The 18,921-nt window shown below is 31.7% G+C and overlaps 1 protein-coding gene across 1 annotated transcript in view; it reads left to right on the forward strand.

Annotated features, from left to right (window-relative positions):
* The window catches only part of LOC139504043 (uncharacterized), an 88,550-nt gene that overhangs the window by 23,528 nt on the left and 46,101 nt on the right, over window positions 1-18,921 (forward strand). Inside the window, exons 17-39 of the mRNA XM_071294100.1 lie at window positions 374-564; window positions 762-900; window positions 1,562-1,788; window positions 1,950-2,142; window positions 2,750-2,940; window positions 3,138-3,330; window positions 3,938-4,128; window positions 4,326-4,518; window positions 5,126-5,316; window positions 5,514-5,706; window positions 6,314-6,504; window positions 6,702-6,894; window positions 7,502-7,692; window positions 7,890-8,082; window positions 8,690-8,880; window positions 9,078-9,216; window positions 9,878-10,068; window positions 10,860-10,998; window positions 11,602-11,792; window positions 12,556-12,694; window positions 13,458-13,642; window positions 15,557-15,919; window positions 16,573-16,694. Coding sequence (XP_071150201.1) covers window positions 374-564; window positions 762-900; window positions 1,562-1,788; window positions 1,950-2,142; window positions 2,750-2,940; window positions 3,138-3,330; window positions 3,938-4,128; window positions 4,326-4,518; window positions 5,126-5,316; window positions 5,514-5,706; window positions 6,314-6,504; window positions 6,702-6,894; window positions 7,502-7,692; window positions 7,890-8,082; window positions 8,690-8,880; window positions 9,078-9,216; window positions 9,878-10,068; window positions 10,860-10,998; window positions 11,602-11,792; window positions 12,556-12,694; window positions 13,458-13,642; window positions 15,557-15,919; window positions 16,573-16,694 — 4,330 coding nt within the window. The remainder of the gene's footprint in view (window positions 1-373; window positions 565-761; window positions 901-1,561; window positions 1,789-1,949; window positions 2,143-2,749; window positions 2,941-3,137; window positions 3,331-3,937; window positions 4,129-4,325; window positions 4,519-5,125; window positions 5,317-5,513; window positions 5,707-6,313; window positions 6,505-6,701; window positions 6,895-7,501; window positions 7,693-7,889; window positions 8,083-8,689; window positions 8,881-9,077; window positions 9,217-9,877; window positions 10,069-10,859; window positions 10,999-11,601; window positions 11,793-12,555; window positions 12,695-13,457; window positions 13,643-15,556; window positions 15,920-16,572; window positions 16,695-18,921) is intronic.

Here is an 18,921-nt window from a genome sequence, read left to right on the forward strand (position 1 = left end):
ATCTTATAGTTAAATTTGAGTCCAATAATTTTGTTTTAAAGATCATTACATATCACATACCGTTTAGAGGATAATTTGCACTGATGCATTAATCCCGCTTGCATAAAATGTTTTGAAGTGAAAAACAAATGAAGTGGATAGGAATGGAGACCAAATAACGTGGTATGTGTCTAATTTAAAACTGTTGATACAAACTGTCCAAAATTGAACGAATAATGCGGCAGATGGACGCACAGTTATCTGAGGAATACATTCACCAAAGCTTTAGAAATATTAAAGAGCATACCCAACATTAAAAGTTATTGTCAGAATTTAAATCTCGGAATGTCAAGTATTAAGTATCAAACCCTATGTATTTTTCATTTATTCATAGTTCCGGACAGATGATTCCCTCTAATAATATAGATGATGGCAATGGAACCATTTGGTTAGAAAGAATAGATTGCTCTGGTTCGGAACATAAATTAATCAATTGCACATACTCAATCGATACATCATACTGTAGTCACAGATACGATGCTGGCGTCAAATGTTATCTCAGCTGTCCAGCAGAAGAAGATGAAGGTATGATTAGGTTTAAATCAAACGTTCGAAACAATCGTTTGAATATGTACATGTTGGCTATTGCATATAAATAAGGAAAACACAGTACCGTTTATTCGGTTTACTTCAGTGCAGTACCTATAACGATAACTGTACAATTAGGTATTAGGTTTTTACTAATAAAACAGCTTCTTTTTATGATTGAATTTTCTTTGCAGGTCGTTTGCGTTTGATAACAGGTTCCATTGAGAATATAGGACGACTGGAAATTAATTATAGAGGTGAATGGGGGACAATATGTTCGTTTTACTTTGGTCATGTTGATGCAGACGTAGCCTGTAGACAGCTCGGATATTGGTGTGTATTACATTTAAAGCAAGATCACAAATGTAGCAATGAATTAGTATCAAAGTTAGTTGAATTATTCTATTTTATACCATTTTCATGAGAGAATGTCGATAGTTTACAATTTGATGTTCGTTATATATCCTATCATTGGTAGTTTTTATTCGACAGCAACTTTTGAAAGAAAGATTTCTCATTTGATATGATATACGGACAGTTTTTGAAAATGATATAAAAAGACATCAGTCAAAATTGAGTTTATTAATACTAGTACATATTTATTGCAATAACAATGAAGCCATCTTATAGTTAAATTTGAGTCCAATAATTTTGTTTTAAAGATCATTACATATCACATACCGTTAAGAGGATAATTTGCACTGATGCATTAATCCCGCTTGCATAAAATGTTTTGAAGTGAAAAACAAATGAAGTGGATAGGAATTGGGACCAAATAACGTGGTATGTGTCTAATTAAAAACTGTTGATACAAACTGTCCAAAATTGAACGAATAATGCGACACATGGACGCACAGTTATCTGAAGAAAACATTCACCAAAGCTTTAGAAATATTAAAGAGCATACCCAACATTAAAAGTAATTATCAGAATTTAAATCTCGGAACGTCAAGTATTAAGTATCAAACCCTATGTATTTTTTATTTATTAATAGTTCCGGACAGATGATTCCCTCTAATAATATAGATGATGGCAATGGAACCATTTGGTTAGATAGAATAGATTGCTCTGGTTCAGAACATAAATTAATCAATTGCACATACTCAATCGATACATCACACTGTAGTCACAGATACGATGCTGGCGTCAAATGTTATCTCAGCTGTCCAGCAGAAGAAGATGAAGGTATGATTAGGTTTAAATCAAACGTTCGAAACAATCGTTTGAATATGTACATGTTGGCTATTACATATAAATAAGGAAAACGCAGTACCGTTTATTCGGTTTACCTCAGTGCAGAACCTATAACGATAACTGTACAATTAGGTATTAGGTTTTTACTAATAAAACAGCTTCTTTTTATGATTGAATTTTCTTTGCAGGTCGTTTGCGTTTGATAACAGGTTCCATTGAGAATATAGGACGACTGGAAATTAATTATAGAGGTGAATGGGGGACAATATGTTCGTTTTACTTTGGTCATGTTGATGCAGACGTAGCCTGTAGACAGCTCGGATATTGGTGTGTATTACATTTAAAGCAAGATCACAAATGTAGCAATGAATTAGTATCAAAGTTAGTTGAATTATTCTATTTTATACCATTTTCATGAGAGAATGTCGATAGTTTACAATTTGATGTTCGTAATATATCCTATCATTGGTAGTTTTTATTCGACAGCAACTTTTGAAAGAAAGATTTCTCATTTGATATGATATACGGACAGTTTTTGAAAATGATATAAAAAGACATCAGTCAAAATTGAGTTTATTAATACTAGTACATATTTATTGCAATAACAATGAAGCCATCTTATAGTTAAATTTGAGTCCAATAATTTTGTTTTAAAGATCATTACATATCACATACCGTTAAGAGGATAATTTGCACTGATGCATTAATCCGGCTTGCATAAAATGTTTTGAAGTGAAAAACAAATGAAGTGGATAGGAATTGGGACCAAATAACGTGGTATGTGTCTAATTAAAAACTGTTGATACAAACTGTCCAAAATTGAACGAATAATGCGACACATGGACGCACAGTTATCTGAAGAAAACATTCACCAAAGCTTTAGAAATATTAAAGAGCATACCCAACATTAAAAGTAATTATCAGAATTTAAATCTCGGAACGTCAAGTATTAAGTATCAAACCCTATGTATTTTTCATTTATTAATAGTTCCGGACAGATGATTCCCTCTAATAATATAGATGATGGCAATGGAACCATTTGGTTAGATAGAATAGATTGCTCTGGTTCAGAAGATAAATTAATCAATTGCACATACTCAATCGATACATCACACTGTAGTCACAGATACGATGCTGGCGTCAAATGTTATCTCAGCTGTCCAGCAGAAGAAGATGAAGGTATGATTAGGTTTAAATCAAACGTTCGAAACAATCGTTTGAATATGTACATGTTGGCTATTGTATATAAATAAGGAAAACACAGTACCGTTTATTCGGTTTACCTCAGTGCAGTACCTATAACGATAACTGTACAATTAGGTATTAGGTTTTTACTAATAAAACAGCTTCTTTTTATGATTGAATTTTCTTTGCAGGTCGTTTGCGTTTGATAACAGGTTCCATTGAGAATATAGGACGACTGGAAATTAATTATAGAGGTGAATGGGGGACAATATGTTCGTTTTACTTTGGTCATGTTGATGCAGACGTAGCCTGTAGACAGCTCGGATATTGGTGTGTATTACATTTAAAGCAAGATCACAAATGTAGCAATGAATTAGTATCAAAGTTAGTTGAATTATTCTATTTTATACCATTTTCATGAGAGAATGTCGATAGTTTACAATTTGATGTTCGTTATATATCCTATCATTGGTAGTTTTTATTCGACAGCAACTTTTGAAAGAAAGATTTCTCATTTGATATGATATACGGACAGTTTTTGAAAATGATATAAAAAGACATCAGTCAAAATTGAGTTTATTAATACTAGTACATATTTATTGCAATAACAATGAAGCCATCTTATAGTTAAATTTGAGTCCAATAATTTTGTTTTAAAGATCATTACATATCACATACCGTTAAGAGGATAATTTGCACTGATGCATTAATCCCGCTTGCATAAAATGTTTTGAAGTGAAAAACAAATGAAGTGGATAGGAATTGGGACCAAATAACGTGGTATGTGTCTAATTAAAAACTGTTGATACAAACTGTCCAAAATTGAACGAATAATGCGACACATGGACGCACAGTTATCTGAAGAAAACATTCACCAAAGCTTTAGAAATATTAAAGAGCATACCCAACATTAAAAGTAATTATCAGAATTTAAATCTCGGAACGTCAAGTATTAAGTATCAAACCCTATGTATTTTTTATTTATTAATAGTTCCGGACAGATGATTCCCTCTAATAATATAGATGATGGCAATGGAACCATTTGGTTAGATAGAATAGATTGCTCTGGTTCAGAACATAAATTAATCAATTGCACATACTCAATCGATACATCACACTGTAGTCACAGATACGATGCTGGCGTCAAATGTTATCTCAGCTGTCCAGCAGAAGAAGATGAAGGTATGATTAGGTTTAAATCAAACGTTCGAAACAATCGTTTGAATATGTACATGTTGGCTATTGCATATAAATAAGGAAAACGCAGTACCGTTTATTCGGTTTACCTCAGTGCAGAACCTATAACGATAACTGTACAATTAGGTATTAGGTTTTTACTAATAAAACAGCTTCTTTTTATGATTGAATTTTCTTTGCAGGTCGTTTGCGTTTGATAACAGGTTCCATTGAGAATATAGGACGACTGGAAATTAATTATAGAGGTGAATGGGGGACAATATGTTCGTTTTACTTTGGTCATGTTGATGCAGACGTAGCCTGTAGACAGCTCGGATATTGGTGTGTATTACATTTAAAGCAAGATCACAAATGTAGCAATGAATTAGTATCAAAGTTAGTTGAATTATTCTATTTTATACCATTTTCATGAGAGAATGTCGATAGTTTACAATTTGATGTTCGTAATATATCCTATCATTGGTAGTTTTTATTCGACAGCAACTTTTGAAAGAAAGATTTCTCATTTGATATGATATACGGACAGTTTTTGAAAATGATATAAAAAGACATCAGTCAAAATTGAGTTTATTAATACTAGTACATATTTATTGCAATAACAATGAAGCCATCTTATAGTTAAATTTGAGTCCAATAATTTTGTTTTAAAGATCATTACATATCACATACCGTTAAGAGGATAATTTGCACTGATGCATTAATCCGGCTTGCATAAAATGTTTTGAAGTGAAAAACAAATGAAGTGGATAGGAATTGGGACCAAATAACGTGGTATGTGTCTAATTAAAAACTGTTGATACAAACTGTCCAAAATTGAACGAATAATGCGACACATGGACGCACAGTTATCTGAAGAAAACATTCACCAAAGCTTTAGAAATATTAAAGAGCATACCCAACATTAAAAGTAATTATCAGAATTTAAATCTCGGAACGTCAAGTATTAAGTATCAAACCCTATGTATTTTTCATTTATTAATAGTTCCGGACAGATGATTCCCTCTAATAATATAGATGATGGCAATGGAACCATTTGGTTAGATAGAATAGATTGCTCTGGTTCAGAACATAAATTAATCAATTGCACATACTCAATCGATACATCACACTGTAGTCACAGATACGATGCTGGCGTCAAATGTTATCTCAGCTGTCCAGCAGAAGAAGATGAAGGTATGATTAGGTTTAAATCAAACGTTCGAAACAATCGTTTGAATATGTACATGTTGGCTATTGCATATAAATAAGGAAAACACAGTACCGTTTATTCGGTTTACCTCAGTGCAGTACCTATAACGATAACTGTACAATTAGGTATTAGGTTTTTACTAATAAAACAGCTTCTTTTTATGATTGAATTTTCTTTGCAGGTCGTTTGCGTTTGATAACAGGTTCCATTGAGAATATAGGACGACTGGAAATTAATTATAGAGGTGAATGGGGGACAATATGTTCGTTTTACTTTGGTCATGTTGATGCAGACGTAGCCTGTAGACAGCTCGGATATTGGTGTGTATTACATTTAAAGCAAGATCACAAATGTAGCAATGAATTAGTATCAAAGTTAGTTGAATTATTCTATTTTATACCATTTTCATGAGAGAATGTCGATAGTTTACAATTTGATGTTCGTTATATATCCTATCATTGGTAGTTTTTATTCGACAGCAACTTTTGAAAGAAAGATTTCTCATTTGATATGATATACGGACAGTTTTTGAAAATGATATAAAAAGACATCAGTCAAAATTGAGTTTATTAATACTAGTACATATTTATTGCAATAACAATGAAGCCATCTTATAGTTAAATTTGAGTCCAATAATTTTGTTTTAAAGATCATTACATATCACATACCGTTAAGAGGATAATTTGCACTGATGCATTAATCCCGCTTGCATAAAATGTTTTGAAGTGAAAAACAAATGAAGTGGATAGGAATTGGGACCAAATAACGTGGTATGTGTCTAATTAAAAACTGTTGATACAAACTGTCCAAAATTGAACGAATAATGCGACACATGGACGCACAGTTATCTGAAGAAAACATTCACCAAAGCTTTAGAAATATTAAAGAGCATACCCAACATTAAAAGTAATTATCAGAATTTAAATCTCGGAACGTCAAGTATTAAGTATCAAACCCTATGTATTTTTCATTTATTAATAGTTCCGGACAGATGATTCCCTCTAATAATATAGATGATGGCAATGGAACCATTTGGTTAGATAGAATAGATTGCTCTGGTTCAGAACATAAATTAATCAATTGCACATACTCAATCGATACATCACACTGTAGTCACAGATACGATGCTGGCGTCAAATGTTATCTCAGCTGTCCAGCAGAAGAAGATGAAGGTATGATTAGGTTTAAATCAAACGTTCGAAACAATCGTTTGAATATGTACATGTTGGCTATTGCATATAAATAAGGAAAACGCAGTACCGTTTATTCGGTTTACCTCAGTGCAGAACCTATAACGATAACTGTACAATTAGGTATTAGGTTTTTACTAATAAAACAGCTTCTTTTTATGATTGAATTTTCTTTGCAGGTCGTTTGCGTTTGATAACAGGTTCCATTGAGAATATAGGACGACTGGAAATTAATTATAGAGGTGAATGGGGGACAATATGTTCGTTTTACTTTGGTCATGTTGATGCAGACGTAGCCTGTAGACAGCTCGGATATTGGTGTGTATTACATTTAAAGCAAGATCACAAATGTAGCAATGAATTAGTATCAAAGTTAGTTGAATTATTCTATTTTATACCATTTTCATGAGAGAATGTCGATAGTTTACAATTTGATGTTCGTAATATATCCTATCATTGGTAGTTTTTATTCGACAGCAACTTTTGAAAGAAAGATTTCTCATTTGATATGATATACGGACAGTTTTTGAAAATGATATAAAAAGACATCAGTCAAAATTGAGTTTATTAATACTAGTACATATTTATTGCAATAACAATGAAGCCATCTTATAGTTAAATTTGAGTCCAATAATTTTGTTTTAAAGATCATTACATATCACATACCGTTAAGAGGATAATTTGCACTGATGCATTAATCCGGCTTGCATAAAATGTTTTGAAGTGAAAAACAAATGAAGTGGATAGGAATTGGGACCAAATAACGTGGTATGTGTCTAATTAAAAACTGTTGATACAAACTGTCCAAAATTGAACGAATAATGCGACACATGGACGCACAGTTATCTGAAGAAAACATTCACCAAAGCTTTAGAAATATTAAAGAGCATACCCAACATTAAAAGTAATTATCAGAATTTAAATCTCGGAACGTCAAGTATTAAGTATCAAACCCTATGTATTTTTCATTTATTAATAGTTCCGGACAGATGATTCCCTCTAATAATATAGATGATGGCAATGGAACCATTTGGTTAGATAGAATAGATTGCTCTGGTTCAGAACATAAATTAATCAATTGCACATACTCAATCGATACATCACACTGTAGTCACAGATACGATGCTGGCGTCAAATGTTATCTCAGCTGTCCAGCAGAAGAAGATGAAGGTATGATTAGGTTTAAATCAAACGTTCGAAACAATCGTTTGAATATGTACATGTTGGCTATTGCATATAAATAAGGAAAACACAGTACCGTTTATTCGGTTTACCTCAGTGCAGTACCTATAACGATAACTGTACAATTAGGTATTAGGTTTTTACTAATAAAACAGCTTCTTTTTATGATTGAATTTTCTTTGCAGGTCGTTTGCGTTTGATAACAGGTTCCATTGAGAATATAGGACGACTGGAAATTAATTATAGAGGTGAATGGGGGACAATATGTTCTTTTTACTTTGGTCATGTTGATGCAGACGTAGCCTGTAGACAGCTCGGATATTGGTGTGTATTACATTTAAAGCAAGATCACAAATGTAGCAATGACTTAGTATCAAAGTTAGTTGAATTATTCTATTTTATACCAAATTCATGAGAGAGTGTCGATAGTTTACAATTTGATGTTCGTAATATATCCTATCATTGGTAGTTTTTATTCGACAGCAACTTTTGAAAGAAAGATTTCTCATTTGATATGATATACGGACAGTTTTTGAAAATGATATAAAAAGACATCAGTCAAAATTGAGTTTATTAATACTAGTACATATTTATTGCAATAACAATGAAGCCATCTTATAGTTAAATTTGAGTCCAATAATTTTGTTTTAAAGATCATTACATATCACATACCGTTAAGAGGATAATTTGCACTGATGCATTAATCCCGCTTGCATAAAATGTTTTGAAGTGAAAAACAAATGAAGTGGATAGGAATTGGGACCAAATAACGTGGTATGTGTCTAATTAAAAACTGTTGATACAAACTGTCCAAAATTGAACGAATAATGCGACACATGGACGCACAGTTATCTGAAGAAAACATTCACCAAAGCTTTAGAAATATTAAAGAGCATACCCAACATTAAAAGTAATTATCAGAATTTAAATCTCGGAACGTCAAGTATTAAGTATCAAACCCTATGTATTTTTCATTTATTAATAGTTCCGGACAGATGATTCCCTCTAATAATATAGATGATGGCAATGGAACCATTTGGTTAGATAGAATAGATTGCTCTGGTTCAGAACATAAATTAATCAATTGCACATACTCAATCGATACATCACACTGTAGTCACAGATACGATGCTGGCGTCAAATGTTATCTCAGCTGTCCAGCAGAAGAAGATGAAGGTATGATTAGGTTTAAATCAAACGTTCGAAACAATCGTTTGAATATGTACATGTTGGCTATTGCATATAAATAAGGAAAACATAGTACAGTTTATTCGGTTTACCTCAGTGCAGTACCTATAACGATAACTGTACAATTAGGTATTAGGTTTTTACTAATAAAACAGCTTCTTTTTATGATTGAATTTTCTTTGCAGGTCGTTTGCGTTTGATAACAGGTTCCATTGAGAATATAGGACGACTGGAAATTAATTATAGAGGTGAATGGGGGACAATATGTTCTTTTTACTTTGGTCATGTTGATGCTGACGTAGCCTGTAGACAGCTCGGATATTGGTGTGTATTACATTAAAAGCAAGATCACAAATGTAGCAATGAATTAGTATCAAAGTTAGTTGAATTATTCTATTTTATACCATTTTCATGAGAGAGTGTCGATAGTTTACAATTTGATGTTCGTAATATATCCTATCATTGGTAGTTTTTATTCGACAGCAACTTTTGAAAGAAAGATTTCTCATTTGATATGATATACGGACAGTTTTTGAAAATGATATAAAAAGACATCAGTCAAAATTGAGTTTATTAAAACTAGTACATTATTATTGCAATAACAATGAAGCCATCTTATAGTTAAATTTGAGTCCAATAATTTTGTTTTAAAGATCATTACATATCACATACCGTTTAGAGGATAATTTGCACTGATGCATTAATCCCGCTTGCATAAAATGTTTTGAAGTGAAAAACAAATGAAGTGGATAGGAATGGAGACCAAATAACGTGGTATGTGTCTAATTTAAAACTGTTGATACAAACTGTCCCAAATTGAACGAATAATGCGACACATGGACGCACAGTTATCTGAGGAATACATTCACCAAAGCTTTAGAAATATTAAAGAGCATACCCAACATTAAAAGTAATTATCAGAATTTAAATCTAGGAACGTCAAGTATTAAGTATCAAACCCTATGTATTTTTCATTTATTCATAGTTCCGGACAGATGATTCCCTCTAATAATATAGATGATGGCAATGGAACCATTTGGTTAGATAGAATAGATTGCTCTGGTTCAGAACATAAATTAATCAATTGCACATACTCAATCGATACATCACACTGTAGTCACAGATACGATGCTGGCGTCAAATGTTATCTCAGCTGTCCAGCAGAAGAAGATGAAGGTATGATTAGGTTTAAATCAAACGTTCGAAACAATCGTTTAAATATGTACATGTTGGCTATTGCATATAAATAAGGAAAACACAGTACCGTTTATTCGGTTTACTTCAGTGCAGTACCTATAACGATAACTGTACAATTAGGTGTGTACGTCAAATTTCAACTAATTAATGTCCATCGAAATCGATATTAAATAAAGGTTCACTGACTTTTACTATGTAATTGGGAGATAATGTCTCGTGATATTTATTCATACAATGCCATCACTTGGTAAGAGTGATTGTAAGATTTTTAGAAAAAAGTATACTGTTGATCCAATTAAAATTTCACACAAGTTTACAATCTATACATCAAACAAATCAATATAGTAAGAAAAGAAATAATTGCAGAAAACCACAGTTTGAATGTTTGATTGATTATAATCGTTTAGTAAACATCCCGATTTCAAGCACACTGATAACAAGATAATATAATTAATTGTAAACGTTATTTTCACAGGATACTAAAGGAAAAGAAACTTTACTGAAATCAATCTCCCTAAATAGTTTCGAAAGGAAATGTTCGTCACATAAATCATCATCGCTAGCCAAAGGTATTCGAAATTGCCGTGACATTAATCAACCGATAGATGGCGCAATGTTGTTTTCACAAATGTTGGCACAATCTGTTAAGGGTAAAGAGGAGGGAAGTGGATCATGAATCCTAGCTAACAAAGATGAAAATGAATATACATAGTTTAAAAAAATACTATATACTAATAAAAGAGCTTTTTATGGTTGAATTTTCTTTGCAGGTCGTTTGCGTTTGATAACAGGTTCCATTGAAAATATAGGACGACTGGAAATTAATTATAGAGGTGAATGGGGGACAATATGTTCTACTTACTTTGGTCATGTTGATGCAGACGTAGCCTGTAGACAGCTCGGATATTGGTGTGTATAACATTTAAAGCAGAATCACAAATGTAGCAATGTAGTATTCGAAGTCAGTTGATTCATCCTATTTTATACCAAATTCATGAGAGAGTATCGACAGTTTACAATTCGATGTTCGTAATATATCCTATCATTGATAGTTTTTATTCGACAGCAACTTTTGAAAGATTTCTCATTTGATATGATATACGGACAGTTTTTAAAAGTAATATAAAAGACATCAGTCGATTTTGAGTTAATCAATACTAGTACATAATTACCCTTGTTTTAAAGATCATTTTATATCACATACCGTTGAGAGGGTTATTTGCGCTGATGCACTAATCCCGCTTTCTAACAATGTTTTAAAGAAAAAAATGAAGTGGATAGGAATGGGGCCCAAATAACGTGTTATGTGTCTTATTAAAAACTTTTGATAAACTGTTCCAAATTGAGAGAATGTTGTGGCACATAGAAGCACATTTATCTGAAGACTACATTCACCAAAGCTTAAGAAATATTAAAGAGCAAACTAAACATTAAAAGTAATTATCAGAATTTAAATCTCGGAACGTCTTGTAGTGAGTATCAAATCCCATCTATGTGTTCATTTATTCATAGTTCCGGACAGATGATTCCCTCTAATTACATAGATGATGGTAATGGAACCATTTGGTTAGATAGAATAGATTGCTCTGGTTCAGAACATAAATTAATCAATTGCACATACTCAATCGATACATCACACTGTAGTCACAGATACGATGCTGGCGTCAAATGTTATCTCAGCTGTCCAGCAGAAGAAGATGAAGGTATGATCAGGTTTAAATCACACGTTCGTTCTGATTTGTACATAGTGGCTATTGCATAAAAAATAAGGAAAGCACAAATACCGTTTATTCGGTTTATCTCAGCGCAGTACCTATAAAGATAACTGTACAATTGTATATGTACACCAACTTTTATAGTGCTGATTACCCTTCCGGATCACCTAAGATCACCCCAGTTTTTAGTAAAGTTCGTGTTGTTTTGTTTTTTAATTTTTGTCTGATGTACTGTCATTTTTTTTTTTTTTTTTTTTTTTAGTCATGCAGTTGTCATTTTATTTTCGATTCATTAGTTTGACTGTCCTTCTGGCATCTTTTGCCCCTCCTTTCAACTGGTTGATTTTAATTTTATAAGATATTTAAGAAAGGTGCACTGCTGTTTGGTATGTAATGGGAAGATGTTGTATCCTAATATTTATTCAAACAATGCCATTATTAATGAAAAGTATTTGAATGTATGAATTTTTGAAAATTGAATACTATTTAAAAAATTGAAAATTGATAAAAGCATACACCCTAAATGTAAAACAAGCTAAATTAAACAAGTATGAGAAAACCACAGTTTTGAATATTTTGTTTTAATTTTGTGTTATAATTTCGATATCTAGCACCCAGATAACAAACTTTACTCAAATCATACTATTAAAATAGTTCCAAAAAGTTCTTTCTGTCATATGAATATAAAAACTTGAAAAAAACTTCTTAAACTTATCAACATCTGCTTTTTATGATTGAATTTTCTTTGCAGGCCTTTTGCGTTTGATAATAGGTTCCGCTGAGAATAGAGGACGACTGGAAATTAATTATAGAGGTGAATGGGGGACAATATGCTCTTCGCGTTTTGGTCATGTTGAGGCAGCAGTAGCCTGTAGACAGCTCGGATATTGGTGTGTATTACGTTCAGAGCTGAATCACAAATGTATAATTGCTATTAAATCGGTTGAATCATCCTATTTTATACTAAATTCTTAAGGGCTTTAACATGTTTGATATGGTTCGTTGAAAACGAAAGACTGTTTTTTTCGGAAAACATATAAGATACAATTTTATAAATAGCTATATCGATTACTAGCTTCATGCATACACATTTTCACATTTTCTTCCTATAGCAAAAAACATGAGTATTATTACAGAATCAAGTTTGCTTATTGGTTGAACATTTGATATATGTCTGAAATAAATCAAAATGTATAGATAAGGTCAACATGATTGGAAACACTGGGTTCTACATGCACGAAGTTTTAGATTTTTGTGCATTTAAATATATCAAACTGTTCTCTAATTAGTTTCCTTTATATTTATATTTTTCCACTTGCACTGGCACACACATATTCTACATTGAACTGTTTCCTATTCATATTATTCATATTATTTATTTTCCCTCATAATGTTAAAATTCTCACATTTTCCAGTGAGTTTTTGATATTGTCATTGATATCGAATACTTAACAAAACAATGATGTTATTTTGAATTGATTTACTGGAAATAAATAGTTACTCTCTAAACAGGTGTTTCAACGAACCGTTGTTTTAAACATTTCTTCACGTACTCAACTGAACATTTAAGAGCTGAATAGAATAAAATAAATTAAAAATCTCGGTACCACATTTATTGAATATCTTACATATGTATCTTTCGTTTGTCATTAGTTCCGGAGAGACTATTCCCTCAAATTTGATGGATGATGGTCATGGAACCATTTGGCTAGATAGCGTTGATTGCTCTGGTTCGGAACATAAATTAATCAATTGCACATACTCGATCGATACATCACACTGTAGTCACCGACACGATGTTGGCATCGATTGTTTTAACTGTGCCACAGAAGATGAAGGTAGGTTATTATTCAAAACAAACGTTAGAAGCGATTGTTTTAAAATTTACATAGCTTTTTAATATACATATGACAAAACACACTACAATGTAGAAGTGACATGGTCTACTTCAGTGTTGTACCTATAACAATAACATCACATAAAACTTAAAGTACTATGGATTCATTTACTTTGTATTTCCGTTGGTATCAATTTTCGCGGATTGAAGAAAACGTGCATTTTAGTAGATATTTGAATATGTGTTTTCAAAAGTATGCATATGATCATTTTTAAATTTGCAATTTGATGAACATGAAAGTTCGTGGTTTTCCTTTTCACGCTATGAAATACAACAAACTTACGGCATTAGTATTGTTAAAGGGTCACTAGCTGTCAAATTCAATCTCATTGATTTTAATCAAATTCTCATATTTTATTTATAACAATGTAAAACGTTTATCCAAACTATTAAAGTCTAAAAATAAACAATTAACAGGGCAAAGGCATGACAATATGTAGCCGGCATCTAATAAACTATCCAGTTAACCTCTAAAATCATGCGATAACCATATAAGCGATGTAAATATAAATATAGATATACAATATATTAATCAAAATAGTGCTGATTTTCCTAGGTCTATCAGATTTCATATTATAGATGAAAAAAAATGTTAATCATTGTTTTTACCTGTATAAGAAGGATATTTTGTGGTTCGAATCAGTCAATCAAATGTTTACCTTTGTTTCACTTTCAATGTTGACATCTTTTACCTATAAATAATTTTACACACATACAATTCACTTGTTATCCATCTCAATCTAAGGGGTTAAATTTAGGTTCACATGAATACGGATTCAATGAGGTTGATTATTCACTTGCAAGTGAATAATGTATAATCAATGTTTTTTTTAGCTTATTTTAACAAAATTGAACCGTACTGGCTGTTAAAAGCGAAGTATTATTTCACTATTTGCATTTCATAAATGATTGTGCAAACATATTTATATATTAGATTTTTTATATATCTCATAGCTAGTGCTCTTTTAATAGTTACTAGTATTTTAAGGAGGTATTTTTTTAACGTTTCAGTCTCGTTGAAATCTCGTTCTGGAAATGTTTCCAAAATATGTGATACAAGTGAAAAATATCAATAAATTTTAGAAATATTATAATCAAACATAACTCTGTGAAAAAATTGTGTATTAACAATGACTAGTTTTTGCGTAATTAAGTTTTAAAATTTTACGACCAATCAAGTTGGTCCTTGTAGCCACAATTTTGAGAAAATGGGTGAGGGATACAAAAATAATTTTACATCATTCTTGTTTTTTTCAAATTTCTTAGATATGTGTTCTAGTTTAACCAAAAAATTGAAATGATATGTATATCATGTATATTGTTTTAAAACTGAGATAAATCACAAATTCACAAAATTGACAGCATGGTAAATTTGACCTAAAAAGAATCAAAATATGATAAAACTTTCTTATATAAACACCTAGCTATATTTTTTATGAATTGATTCAGATTGGTGCACTTCATCTTTATTGAAAATATGAAAAAAGTTTAATTGTGGAACTCTCATTATTATCACGATAAAAGCCCCAAAATAGGTAAAAATTGATAACAATAATGGAAAAATCATCAGAATTGGGTATATTCAAAGGGTCGTAGCCAAATAAAAAGGTCCACAACCGTATGAATTTTTCTTCACCAATTATTGTTTTTACAGTCCTATAAACCCAAAAATTAGGTTAAGAAAAAAAGTTTAATTCTAGAAATTTTTGGCTTCTTAGAGGAGTACATCCTTAAAGGACAAAATCATCAAACAGCCACACATGCCTTTTTTTTACAATATTTAATAGATATTGCTTATACTGTATTGCTTTTCAATATGTTAACGATGTATATAACATTATTATAACTACCTTAGCATCTACAACTGAAGCAACAACCTTAGAAACTACAAATGGGACAACAACATTAGAAACTACCACAGAGGCAACTACCTTAGAAAATACCACAGAGGTAACAACGTTAGAAACTACTACTGACGCAACAACGTTAGAAACAACAACTGCAGCAACAACAGTAGGAACCAGAACTGAGGCTACGACATTAGAAACCACAACACAGTCAACAACATTAGAAACATCAACAGCTGCAACGACTTTAGGGAACATAAACCAGACAACAAAACTAAACACCACTGCTCACCCTGTGACGCCAACAACGTCTACACAAACAACAACCATACATGTAGCACATACAACATCAGCTGCAGAACGTTCCTCAGGTATGATATTGTTTTTACTAAAATCACATATACTAGTTTGTTAAGAAAAAAACATGACAGACGTGCATTTCTTTGAATTGATCGAAATACGAAATAAGGTCGTAGACAAATATAATGTTTGTAAGATGTAAGATCGTTTTCAACATATGTGCAACTGCACATCGTTTTATATTGAGGCGAAGAAACTATCTCTGCAATCAAAGTTTCAGAAACATAGGCGTGCATTGTGCTTTACAAAAAAAACCAGTTCAAAACAGTGTGATTGGTCATCAATAACGTGCACAATGGATATTCTGGCGATATTCATATTTTTGCACAACAAAAGAATTATTCATTACAATGGACTTATACTAGTAATATATTTAATCATGCCCCGATAATTTTGCCATAGTCATGCATTAATCAATTAATAGATCTTCAACATGTTCAAAGTCTAGAGTTACAATCTGTTTGCATCTATCACTAGGGTTGTATGTGAATCAAATAATAAACATAAGAACCAACAATTATAGACAGCAATACAACAACAAGTTGGCAAAACAAAAACGATTCAAAGAGGTTAATATTTATCGCCGGACAGGCATCTGACCTCTTATATGGTCATTTATACATGTAGTTCTGTGATGTTTATAAAATGTATAAAACTATTCCAGAATTTATGGCATTCGGAGAACCAACTGGAGATTCACGATTGTATGGAGATGACGTATCAACTAATAACTTAAGATGTTTCACATCAATTCCTTTTTTTGGTGACAGTTACAACTACTTGACAGTAAGTTTATTTTAATCTACACATTTCATATCATTTGCAGCTCTGCAAAGTCAAAATTGTTTTCGTTCGTGTACTTCTGAACCCTGTTTGTTCCTTTGTATTCACTAGTTGTTTCAATGTTTGCTTAGCTGGGTGATTCTACCTAGGAGAGGATAGGAGGATGGCATCTCAAATTCCCCAAAAATTAAACGATGAATTAAGAATCACTGAAAAATAATGCCTTCTGTTCCTAATTTCGATACATTAATCACAAATTTCAAAATTCTTAGCTGAACACAATAATAGTGGAAATCCTAAATACCGGCATAATAAAAGACTTATCTCTACATCACGAAAAATGATCTAACGTACCTCACCTATTGTAGTTTTGATCAGTTTCCATGTTGCAAAATAAAACAGACGCCCCCTCCCTTCCACTTCCCACTAAACCCCCAAACTGAGTACCATTTGATGTAATTTTTTACAAAACAAAACCAATCATTTATTCATGGAATAACAACATATATGTGCCATGAACTAACTGTAAACGTATGAAAATATACACTGAACATGTGTTTTCAGTCGTTGAATACAACTAAACCAAATGGATGTCTGTTCAAATTTCAAAAACGGATAAACAGCTTGATGATGTAATATCATGTTCTTTAAATCCCAAATTACAGGAATGTTTCAAAAGATAATAAACATTGGCTATACATAAACATACAAATGTATCATCTGTCCATTATTATGTAACACGAAACTCATGGGAGGATATTTTAAAAAAGTAGAAGGATTGGAATCTTATGGCCTTTTACATAGACTGTATTATACTTTGAAATTATCCTTGACATTCATGAACATTGCATTTAAAAAAAAAAAGATTGTAACAATAATGTCTTACAATCTGTGCTGACGAGGTTGTTCATCGTTAACAGAAGGTTATTAATTACTCAATATATATATATAATTATATCAGCCCATTACATGTATCAAAAATATATCTTGCTTACATAATCATGCCCAGAGAAAGAGAACTCTTTAATTAATCTTAGAAAATAATTGCTCCGTATTTGTATTTTATTTTGTGCATGTTACAGTGAAATAAAATGCATTTTCGTCGTCTAAAAGACACCAGGGGCACATTCATTCTTCTAAAGGAAATAAATTGTATGTCGACCTTTTTTCATTTTTAAGAACACTACTACAAGGTAAATAATATACTATATAGAAAGTCCAGCATACTGCCAGAGGCATTATGTCTCTGATCTTTACATTACAATACGCGAATTTTGTCCAATTATTGTTTTGTCATTGCTTAATATTAAATAGGTAATGTTCTTCTCTGATGTTGTCTGAGATTTCTATACAATCCTTGTTAAAAGATTCAGATGCTGTCTAATATATGATCTGAGATTATATGACTTGGCCAAGTTTGTTAATAATACCTCTCCCTCTTAAAATAGTATTGACTGTAAAAGAGTTTGGAAAGAAGAAAGAACTTTTAAAATATTCAGAATTAAATTACAACATAAATATCATTACAAAACACCAGATAAAAAGGAGATAAAGCGGGAGATTTTTAAGACATTCAATAGTATTCATTGTAAGTATGAGACACAACTGCAACGTCGGAAAAAGATGTATGGCGAGTGGCAATGATAAAAATGCGACTGAAAAATGTTTAGATCTATCCACCTTTTCTGAGTCAAGTCAAAAACAAAGAAGAAAGAAAATGAAAGGATGTGGGTCAAACAAATGGTATAGTAAAGTGATATATAATACCTTGGTATAATACCTTTCATAGACGTTTGATAGTGTTCATAATACATGTTATATAAAATATACAATCCCCGATTTATGTGTATTTTATGGAGCCAGCTACACTTTGAAACTTTCACCAGTTAAACAAACTAAGTTCTAAAAAACAAAATAAAACAAAGTGGTGGTCTAACATTTATTTTGAAAAAGTTGCCCGCAAGAAGTAACTTTCATACTTCTGGGACTAATTGCCAGAATGTATTTCGGACAAAGACCCGATTTCATAGGACATTTTAGGGAACCATGGCAATTGTATCATTATTATTGTTATTTGCAGTTATTTTTATCGATTTTTTTTAAAATACATAGATATTAGAAGATGTGGTGTGAGTGCCAATGAAACAACTTCCTTTAGAGTCACAATCTATAAAAGTAAACCATTAGAGGTCAAAGTACGGTCTTCAGCACGGAGCATTTGCTCAAGCCG

Source organism: Mytilus edulis, chromosome 14 (assembly GCF_963676685.1).
Source record: "Mytilus edulis chromosome 14, xbMytEdul2.2, whole genome shotgun sequence".
Lineage (NCBI taxonomy): Eukaryota > Metazoa > Mollusca > Bivalvia > Mytilida > Mytilidae > Mytilus > Mytilus edulis.